At 32.0% G+C, this 10,920-nt stretch overlaps 2 protein-coding genes across 2 annotated transcripts; both read right to left on the bottom strand.

Moving 5' to 3' along the window:
• Positions 1–2,077: 2,077 nt before the first annotated feature.
• Positions 2,078–3,742, bottom strand: LOC111918612 (ras-related protein Rab7). The gene is made up of 6 exons (XM_023914256.3): positions 3,587–3,742; positions 3,452–3,478; positions 3,052–3,151; positions 2,747–2,974; positions 2,483–2,628; positions 2,078–2,344 (listed from the first exon to the last, which is right to left on the bottom strand). The coding sequence occupies exons 1-6, from the start codon at positions 3,637–3,639 to the stop codon at positions 2,278–2,280; spliced, it is 621 nt and encodes a 206-aa protein (XP_023770024.1). The 5' UTR covers positions 3,640–3,742; the 3' UTR covers positions 2,078–2,277.
• A 1,656-nt stretch (positions 3,743–5,398) lies between these two features.
• On the bottom strand, positions 5,399–9,386 carry LOC111918611 (proline-rich receptor-like protein kinase PERK1). The gene is made up of 7 exons (XM_023914255.3): positions 8,630–9,386; positions 7,977–8,525; positions 7,773–7,859; positions 7,600–7,670; positions 7,410–7,486; positions 6,957–7,104; positions 5,399–6,018 (listed from the first exon to the last, which is right to left on the bottom strand). Exons 1-7 carry the CDS (start codon positions 9,144–9,146, stop codon positions 5,551–5,553), a joined length of 1,917 nt encoding a protein of 638 aa, XP_023770023.1. The 5' UTR covers positions 9,147–9,386; the 3' UTR covers positions 5,399–5,550.
• Between the last annotated feature and the right edge of the window lie 1,534 nt (positions 9,387–10,920).

A 10,920-nucleotide genomic window follows, 5' to 3' on the forward strand; every position in this document is an offset into this window, starting at 1 on the left:
TGGAGTATAAGGGTGTAGATCTGAAGAATAATTGCTTAAAGCATTAAGAAGAATTAACAAACTGAAGAACTCGATGAGTTCACGGAAGGACTCGACAAGTTGTATTAAGGAGTCCCGATTCTGTTAAAAAGGAAGAACTCGGCGAGTTGGAGGAAAACTCGACGAGTTGGATTGCGATTTCACGATTTTGTGGTTCATGGGAACTCGGCGAGTTGAAGGGAAAACTCGATGGTTTTGTGGTTTAAACATTTCCAGGTACTTCTAGTTCCAAAGGGAAGGACTCGGCTTGACTGCACACTTGCACAACATCGCCTGATGACTTTCTGCACTGATTATTATTGTTTTACTCTAATGTTTGAAAGATATATTTTACTCTGGTTGGTTTTGGAAATGGTTGTATGGATTTGATGGTTTAAAAATGAATTTTTTTATTGGTATTTTTGGGACGTTACATACAACATTGTTAAAGCTTGTGAAAGATGATACTTCGTCGGAAGCCCAAATTACAACCTCGTCCACACACTTTGGGTGTGTTTGGAAAAAGTAGCTATTAGCTGGAAGCGAGTAGCGGGTAGCTGGTAGCGTGTAGCAGGTAGCTGGTAGCGGGAAGTTGTAGCTTTTATTTGTTATATGTATATTTGGCAAAAGTAGTTGAAAGCTTTTGAAATATATAAAATTACATAAAAGGACAATTGATTAAAAATAAATATATATAAATATATTTTTAAGGGTAATTATGGAAATTAATTTCAAAAGCTCAAGAGCGTTTTGTTAAATGCTACATGAAGTAGCTTTTAGAATTGGAGCGTTTTGTTAAAACTAAAAGCTAAACGCTCCTACTGTCAAACGAAGTTTTATGTTTAAACTAGAGCGTTTTATCAAAAGCTAGAAGCTAGAAGCTCCCAAACGCTTCCAAAAGCTCCGTGCCAAACACGCCCTTTAACTTGGCAACAATCAAGATAGGGCTAGTTTAATCACAAACGAGCCAATGTCCCCATTATAGTACAATCTTTTTAGAAATCTCCAATGAAGGTTTAGATATTGATTGTGAAATTAATTTCAAAAATGGTAGAAAACGATAAAGCTTCACAAGAGGCATTTACTAGAGAGAATGTGATTTACATTGTTATCATTTGAAACATTCATTGGATTGTCCAGTTTAATAATCACGATACAAGAAATTACACTTCGTTTTCTTCAATATGGTCGATTAATAGAAAAGAGAGACGACGAAGATGGTGCACGATGGTAGAGAGACATATTTGAAGATGGAGGCTTTTCAGGATCCTAGATCTTTGGGTTCGTTTCTTTTTTCTTTTTTCTTTTATGAGATTCTTTGATATTCGTCGTAAACATTCGTGTGTTCAAAGTGTTCGTCATCCCTTGACCTGTTTACTTTTGCTATTTTTTGCATTCACGAGCTAGATTTGAAAGAAGATTATATGTTCTAGGTCTTTTTATTCCAAGGAAGATGATGGATTTTTGGAAGGATTTTTATTTTGTTCATGATATACGGGTTTGGGTTGAAGGTTGAAGATGGAGATGGTTTTAATGTTTGTGTTTCATCATATTCTTTTGAATAGATCTTCAAAAATTTATGTTTTGATTGTTTTGAAAGTTTGAAGATGAAGACCGTTCGAATTATTTTTGAAGATGAAGATGATAGTAGTTTAATATTCTTGGTTACCAAGAAGACCACACTATGTTTAAAATTACATAAATGGTCCCAAGTAACAATAAAATATGAAAAAAAAAAAAAAAAAAAAAAAAAAAAAAAAAAAAAAAAAACCAACCGGTAAAAATGTCATTTTACAAAATTGTAACAGCATATTTTTGACGCCGTGTGTCAGAAGGACTATTCCTACAATACCGACAAAACACAAGGACCGACTTTGTCTATTTTATTGAAGTTGGACTATATGTGCCTATTTTGCCAAACCATAGGGACCATTTATGTAATTTACTCTTATTTATTTATAAAAATATCTTAAGACACAAAAAAGAAAGTGTTTGTAGATCGACTCATCCTTATATATTATCAAAACTCGTAATCGACATATTATATGAACAGTGGACCTTAGAAAGAGATTATGAGAATAACTTGTAGCACTTGATAACAAATTACATATAAACCAAATTAATCAACAATTTAGTGTGTATCAACTATGAAATATAATAGGAATATATGGACGAAGATAAAGAAGAACTTGGTATAGCTGACGTCATCTCTTCAAAATATACATAAAACTTGCATCAGAATACCTTGAAATAATCCATTTAACATTCACATCCCGAAGATTTTTGTTGTCTTTCCCTTGCCACATCAATTGTATCCGGAATATACCTTCATCCCCAACAAAAAGTGAAAAAAAAAAACTGTTAGGATGTGTTTACAAACTTATGCTCATTTATTTTCATTCAATTTCCTTTATTTTCTCAAAATTCTTTAAAAAAAAAAAAAAAAGAGGGGTAGGAAACATACATTTCCTCTTCGGGTTCATTTTTGAGAGCATTTTTGGCTATGCATTCGAAAGCAGCTTCAACATTAAACCCTTCTTTAGCAGATGTTTCAAAGTAAGGAATATTTCCTTTTGAAGCACACCATGCTTTTGCTTTCTTCTCAGACACCTGAAAACAACAAAGTAGATTAAACAAATGTATTCCACTTCAGAAGAGTATTTGTTACATGTAAATCTTGATGAATTTAAATTAAAAAAAAAAAAAAAAGATAGAAAGACCATATTACCACTCTGCTATTGCCCCCATCAACATCGATCTTGTTTCCCAAAACAACAAATGGAAAGTTTTCTGGATCAGAAGGACTAGCTTGAATAAGAAACTCTTCCCTCCAATTGCTAAGACTCTCAAATGACTTCATCACATTCACATCATGCACAAGAACACAACAATCTGCACCACGATAAAATGCCACACCTAGGCTTTGGAATCTCTCCTGTCCAGCTGTGTCCCATATCTGTAACAAAATCACCTTTCGAATTCAATAATGGATGCTTCTAAACTTATTCATGGACTTTTGGTAATGAATCAGACCTGTAAAGTGAAAAGCCTATCTTCAAATTGTATCTCTTTAGTTAAGAAATCAGCTCCGATTGTAGCTTTGTACTGATTACTGAACTTTCGGTTCACGTATCTGAATTCACACCATTAAGGCTGATAACAATATGATCACATGCATATCAATTTTGTATACACTTTCAATTACCAAAAAAAAAGATCAACACTCTGAATTCTCACAAAAAGTTCAGTTCGTTTCCAAACCAAAACTGATATCTTTTTTTTTTCTATTAAATGAATACGAAAATTAATGGAGTATTTTCGATTATAAGATTCGACGATATCAACAAGCTGAACGATCTCGATTCCATTTCAAAATTTAGCAGTGAAGTTAGGGCAACGAGATGAACTAAAACGATCTGGAAATTAAGGATACTGATTCATGAGAGATGTCTTTCCAACCCTGTAATCAATCAATAAACACCATAAAACAGCGTAATTGACCTCAAATCAGTGATTAAGTAAAGTATTAATTACAAATATCGAAAATCGAGGAATTAAAGAGACAAACCCGCTGTCGCCGAGGATTATGACTTTGAGAAGCATACGACGACGGGACGCCATGAATTCAGAACTTCAATTTCTCCGATTTCGTCCCCTAGATGAAACGGAATCTAGGGTTCATACCACTCTGCAATTCCTTGTTATGATTGAAGTGTAGAATATACCAAGATTCTGTCATTTTATATTGTAACTTTTAACGGGAATAACTACCTGTCATTTTAGCTATCAATGCCCTCTAACTATTGTTATTCAACACTTTCCAACCTGTTTTTGTTCATATTTAGCATTTACGTTTTCACACCTTGTCACATATATCTAGTTTCCATTTCAAATTTATGGATTTTAAAAACAATTTTAGTTGAGATATGTGTGATTAAAAAGGATTTTAGTTGAGATATTGTGTGATAATTCATACTAATAAACTAGGTGTGAGACCCATGTATTACATGAGTTTATTTTAAAAAAATAAATATGAAATTTTAATAATTTGAAAAGTTTGAATTTGTAAGAAAAATGAGAATTTTTTTGAATTATTAAAATTAATAAGGCTTTAATGTATTGAATACATTACATATATACACTATTTTTAATAAATACCTTATATATATATATATATATATATATATATATATATATATATATATATATATATATATATTACCTTACACATTAAATATGAAATTTTAATTTAATAAAATGAAAATTACAATAAAATGACAAGTGGAAAATAAAAAATTTAAAAATTTTATAAAATGTCATGTGTCCAAATGAATGAGAATATGACATGTGGCAAAAAAACCTTCATTTATTAGAGTAGATGAAATTTTTTTTTGACACATGTCATATTTTCATGCATTTTAACACATGTAATTTTGTGGTTAATTGTTAGAAATTAATTTTTACTTGTCACTTTGTGGTAATTTTTGATTTTCTTAATTAACTATCTGATTTTTAAGTTATAGAAAGTAAATAATGTGTCATTAATTTATTTTCTTATATTTTCAAATTTTAATATGTTCCTTGAGTATATATAATTCAAAATTGGCATGTTTTTTTTCAAAGTTCAATGTTATTTTAGACAAAATAGTATATATAGAAAAAATAATTAAACTTTGTTACTTTTTATTGACAAGCTAAAAAAAGGTTATATGGTCAAAATATAATTATTTTTTTGTAGTTTGTTTTATAAGTATAAATTGAATTATTTATTTATTCATCTTTTTGTTTGTATATATTTTGAAATTTTATTTTAAGAAATATTGAATGTTTACACTTTAATTTTTAATGTTTTCTTTAAAAAAATAGTTAATGTTTATATCTTCATATATAATTTTTTAAATCAACCCGTGTAGTACACGGATTTCACATTTATTTAGATCTAATTGATTCAAGATTTAATTAAGCCAAATCTAGTTTTTTTATTAGACCTAATAAAAAGCATATATGATGTTATATATGATTTAAAAGACTGAAAATAAAGCCTTTAATTATGATATTAACAGGTATGAGATTCAACCTTTTACCAAAACTAATAGAAAACATATTATACAACCCTTTTTATCTTGGACATATAATTATATCTTTATTTTCTAGAATAAATATAATTTATGTCGATCAAATATGTAATAATATCGACATGCTCTTTCATGTCGATCAGTTAATTATGAAGCAAATCCCATTATGTAGTTCTAAATTTAGGCCTTAAAGTCTTGTAAAGGTCCCACAAATCACAACGTGTCAAACTCCATCAACATCAACTTTTGTCCTCAATACAAACCAACTATTGCGATCTCAATTAAAACCAAAAAAGACAAAGAAATAAAAGAATTCCCATTCGTGTATAGAACAAAATGTAATCAATAAATACAATCAAACTCACAACAAAATAATAAAATCATTACCCATTCCCACAATTTTTTTTCCAATAACATACAAGAACATATCATCAAAATTACCAACAAATTTTATACATCAAAACCCATCACTAAAACCCTCTCTTTTATACTTACCCATTTCCATTTCTCGGGTATTTTGACCTTCACTACTTGACCCAGACGGGTACAACCCGTATTCACTCGTGGGTCGGCTATATTCACTACTTGCATACTCTTGAGTACCACCCAAAGCCATCTTTCTAAACTTCACCATATCTTCATTGTACTGAGCCGTATCATAATCCGAGCTTCCGCGGGACCCGTAGAGCGATCCAACTGAGCCAGGTTGGGTCCCCTCGGTCAGGTCAGAGAGTGAGACATCTCCTTCCAGGGCCCGGACCACCTGGCTCATGCGCGGCCTGCGTCTGGCTGAGTGGCGGACACAGGCCGCAGCACAAGAAACCATGCGAGCCATCTCGCTATGGTTGTAGTCTTTTTGTAGCCGCGGATCGGCTATCGTGTCAAAGTTTCCATCATCCATGGCTCGTGTCAGCAATGGCCTTGCCTGTAATTTAAGTTCCATTAATAAATGCAAGAAATAACAACATACTTTCAAACTTTTTTCTTGTTACGCATATTATACTTAGAGAAAAAACTACCTTATGATAGCTTAAATTAAGAAATAGTAACTTACAACTTTTTTTTTATTACGATATTGTATGTTCAATTTTTTTTAGGGTTAAAACCAAAGAAATGGCAATGTACTTTAATATATTTGTTTATTATAGCATCCTACTTTCATTTAGCAATGTCATCAGATATAAATTCATTTAAATTGCTATATGTTAGGTAGATATTGATCAAAATATAATGTTAATAAGAAAAAAGAAATTGAAAGCATGTTGTTATTTTTGGCATATAACCCAAAACTTTTATAGACTCATTCTCATTTCTTTTTTAGTACTTTTAAAAAAAATCTTTAACATATTACAAATCCACAAAATTATAGCATTGTATTTTCATTTTTCTCTTATCAAATTATAGAAGTGAAAATAGTATCATGTTGTGATAGAATAAAAACATTGAAAATAAGATGCTATAATAAACAAATCAATGAAAGTAAGTTGCTATTTTTGCATCCAACCCAAAACTTTTTCAACTTAAAATAAGTTCATACGTGATACGACCCATATCTAAATTCTAGTAAAGATTTTCATAAAGCATGTTCTTGCCAACTTTTCTCATATGATTGGTCCAAATCAACAAATTCCTAACAAAAAGTTCAAATCTTTTTGACTTCAAGCCTAATAATGCCTGAAAAATTCTCTATATGTGTGCTCATAAAGAAAACTTGATGGGTCATTGTTAACGTGTAAACACATGGTCTTGCCTACTTTTTTCTTCACATATAGGGCCAAATCCACATTCCAACAAAAGTTTCAAACTTTTTGACTAAATTTTTTTTAAATAAAAAGTATAAAAAAAAAAAAAAACTAAACTTACCCAATCAACCAAACTATCATCCATAAAAGTTTGAGCTGAATCAACAGGTCTCTTTCCAGTGATTAATTCCAAAAGCATCACACCAAATGAGAAAACATCAGATTTATCTGAAAGTTTGCCTGAGGCTGCATATTCTGGTGCTAGGTACCTATCAACATTAAATACATGAGATGAAACTAATTTCAAATTTTTTCTTATTAAAACGTTGTACTTTCAAAAAAAAAATCTTATTATTAGTTTATTACATGTAAGTTAAAATTGCTATGTATTCGAATAACAATGCAATAATTGGGTAGATTTTTCAAAGTACAATGTTTTTTTTTTCTTTTTGAAAGAGAAAAGTACAATGTTGTAATAGGAAGAAATGAAAGTAGAATGATACAAAATATAATAAACAAAGTACATTACTAAATCTGATATGAAAATGAAACTCGAGAAAGAAAAAAAATGTACCCAAAACTTCCCATCACACGGGTCGAGACATGAGTGGCAACATCGGAAGTTATCTTCGCAAGCCCAAAATCCGCTACCTGCCACAGTTTATTCGAGGCTAGTAAATATACAACAAATATAGCAGATAGCAGATAGCAGATAACAGATAACAGATAGCAGATAGCTCGGTGTTATAACGATAATAAGTTACCTTTGCTTCAAAATTGAAATCAAGAAGTATATTAGCAGCTTTTATATCTCGATGAATGATCTTCGGATGGCCTACAAACAAATTAACACATTAAGTCTTTTCTATTATATATAAATTTTATAATATAATTATATATATATTTGTCGATTAAGTAAAAAAGAAACGGTACTTACAATCCTCATGGAGATACGCGAGTCCTTTGGCAGCTCCAAGAGCAATTCGCAGCCTTGTGGGAAACTCCATTACGGGACGATTCTTTCCTGAAATTTATAAAAAAATAAATAAATAAAAATAATAATAAATACTCTGGTTTTGAAACTAATTGATGATTGTAATTTCTAAATATGTAGTAGTTTTGGCAAAAATGGAAAAGTTACCATGTAAGTGGAATTCCATGGTGTTATTTGGAACAAACTCATAAACAACCAATCTTTGAGCTCCTGATATGCAATATCCAACTAAAGAAACGAGATGTTTATGATGAACTCGACTAATGATCTCAACTTCCGCCTGAAACTCACGTTCCCCCTGCCCGCTGCCCGTTTTTAGTTGCTTCACCGCCACCTCTTTCCCGTTCGGAAGAACACCACGGTGGACATAACCGAAACCACCTTGTCCGAGAAAATTGGCTTCGGAAAACCCATCTGTGGCTCTCGCTAATTCTTCGTATGTGAATGTGCTCTTTGAGAAACCCAGTGACATTCCTGGGGAAGGCGGTGGAAGAGGGTTTGAACCGCCGGAATAGTTGGAACCGGAACCACCGCTGTTAAATAGGGCCGGCGGTGGAGGTTGCGAGGGAGGAGAGTTGATAGGTGCTGCCGACGGTGCTGGTGGAGGAGTGGGTTTTAGTGGTGGCATTGTGAGAAGATGGTCGCCGGGTGGTGGAGCGCTTTGTTGCCATTGTTGTGGACCACCGTATGAATCAACTACAGATTGATGTTGAAATTAGGGAATTGATATGATTAAAATCTTGAAGAAAGATCTATGAACATGAGGAGGATAAAATATGGAATTGAGAAAAAGTGCGAACCTTTAGGTGGGGGTAGTGGTGGAACGTAATAACCAACAGGGGCCTGACTTCTTTTTCGCTTCTTTTTACAGCAAAGAAACAAGATAGTTAATACAGCAAGTATTAAAACGCCACCAACAGCGATTCCGACGACGACGCCGGTGGAAATCCCGGATGAACTATCTGACGACGAAGAGGGTCCCGGCGGAGTGGAGGAAGAACTTCTTGGAGGCGGCGGAGATGGCGTAGATCTACCCGAAGGAGACGGCGGGCTGTTTCTTGGAGTGGGTGGGGAAGGAGAAGTGGTAGAAGGCGGTGGGGAGGTGGATGTAGGTGGCGCCGGAGGGGATACTGAAGGAGGTGTAGCGTCAGGCGCCGGTGGAGAAGACGCAGGCGGTACAGGGGCCGGCGGTGAAGAAGCTGCCGGAGAGGGAGAAACGGGGGTGGTTGGAGTTGGAAGTGGGGGTGCTGCGGCTGGTGGCGGTGAAGTGGTGTTAACCGGCGGTGCTGTAGGCGCCGGAGATGGCGGAGAAGACATAATCAAGATTTAATCAAACTCAAGATTCAGTGATTCGCTCTACTTTCTTGAAATTGTGTTCACTAAAACACATGAATGCATGAAGAAAGACGCCGGAAAGTTAGTTTTTCCGGCAGAATTTAGTCAGTGGGAGATGTTTATTCTGTAAAATTGGGAGAATTTTAATCAGAAAAAAGTGGATTTGGTTTTGCTTTCCACATGGAGGAGTGGTTTGAATGCAAACCAGGTTGTACAAGAGATGAAGAGAAGACCCACATGGACATGGTTTTTTGCTTTATGCGTAATTATTTTAATAATAAAATTAACTTTAATTATTTCAAATAATTATACCCAAGAAACGTTTCAAAAAGGAGAAGGGTTCGTTTACTCGCTTTCACCGGCGCTAGATTAACATATTTTTGGGTTTAAAAAGTATAAAAAAAAATTTAATTATTTATTTATTTCAATTGAGTAAATGAATTTTTCGGTTCTCATTATGACATAAATTATTGTTAGAACTACTTATTAAAATAATCTTATTGCATATTATTATACCAACGTGTTATTTTGTCGAATTTTAAGATATTTATTTTTTATTTGTAATTTATTTTATTTTTTTATATTTTAATATATCATTAATTTAGTTTCTATAAATTAAAATGATTATATTAATTTTAAATTTCAAACTTCAAGTTCAATTTTTAAATAAATTTATAATTGAATGTATTTAACATTTTGTTATAATTAACATATTAATATATGAGTTTCACAATTAAGCACATAGTTTTAATTTACTTTTTTACATGTTTTTTTAATAAAAACAATATTTTTAATTTATTTTAAATTTCAAATTCAAATAAAATTACCATTTAGTGATTTGTATTCAATATTTTGTATTAATCAACTCGTGTAATATCTGAGCCTCACAACTAGTTTTATTAATAATAGACAAAACTAAAGTGTTAAAATCGGAGGGATATATTTTATCATTTGTACTAAATTAACTAAAAATTGTTTGTTTCTTCTTTATTAATTTTATATGAATAGTAGTATATGGTTTGGCAAAGTGTTGTATACATAGATATTGTTTTTTATTTAATGAGTTGTCGGATCTAAGTAAATAACTATCTTAACATTTTGTGTAGAAATCATGACAAATAAGAAAGGATAATTGTTGTAAATAATATTTTATTTATTGTAAATAATAATACAAATATAATGATATTTAATCACGGGCTATTTAGATGTTAGCAAAAACCGTATTGAAAATTGAAAAACTGAAACCGAACATAAAACCAATGGTGTGGTTTTATGTAAAAAAAATGTAAATTCCATATAACCACACCATAAAAACCGAAATAATCATAATATTATTTAATATATAATAAAACGCAACTTGCAGGAATAAAATGGATTGAAATGGTAGATTATTTGCAATAAAAATCTAAAAATAAATGAAAGTCAACAAAATTTTGTAAATAAAACAAAATCTGCCAAAAATTTTGGTTTGAAAATGAAAAAAACCGCACAATTTTAACCACAAAATCTCACCGACTCATTTCCAGTTGAAAACCAAATCCGTGCAGAAATAACCTCAAATCTGCATGAAAAACCGCAAAAACGACACTGAATCAAAACCGTAAATTTGGGGATGTCACAATTGGTATCAGAGCATCAGTTTAAGCGAACTATAAATTTATAGGATTTCTAAACTTAAACTTAGAATGTTAAGCGATGATCGTGAGGAGTATGTCTATTATATTTTAGGTAGTACACTTGAATTGACACAAACACT

Source organism: Lactuca sativa, chromosome 5 (genome assembly GCF_002870075.4).
Source record: "Lactuca sativa cultivar Salinas chromosome 5, Lsat_Salinas_v11, whole genome shotgun sequence".
Lineage (NCBI taxonomy): Eukaryota > Viridiplantae > Streptophyta > Magnoliopsida > Asterales > Asteraceae > Lactuca > Lactuca sativa.

What these genes read in the sequence shown, in the direction of transcription:
- LOC111918612 (XM_023914256.3), bottom strand. Translation starts at nt 3,639, where the DNA reads ATGGCGTCCCGTCGTCGTATGCTTCTCAAAGTCATAATCCTCGGCGAC. An exon ending in AAGACATCTCTCATGAATCA is followed by an intron (nt 3,152 to 3,451) that starts GTATCCTTAATT and finishes GTGTGAATTCAG; the next exon opens with ATACGTGAACCGAAAGTTCA. An exon ending in ATAGGCTTTTCACTTTACAG is followed by an intron (nt 2,975 to 3,051) that starts GTCTGATTCATT and finishes ATTTTGTTACAG; the next exon opens with ATATGGGACACAGCTGGACA.
- LOC111918611 (XM_023914255.3), bottom strand. Translation starts at nt 9,146, where the DNA reads ATGTCTTCTCCGCCATCTCCGGCGCCTACAGCACCGCCGGTTAACACC. An exon ending in CATGGAATTCCACTTACATG is followed by an intron (nt 7,860 to 7,976) that starts GTAACTTTTCCA and finishes TATAAATTTCAG; the next exon opens with GAAAGAATCGTCCCGTAATG. An exon ending in CGTGTGATGGGAAGTTTTGG is followed by an intron (nt 7,105 to 7,409) that starts GTACATTTTTTT and finishes TAATGTTGATAG; the next exon opens with GTACCTAGCACCAGAATATG.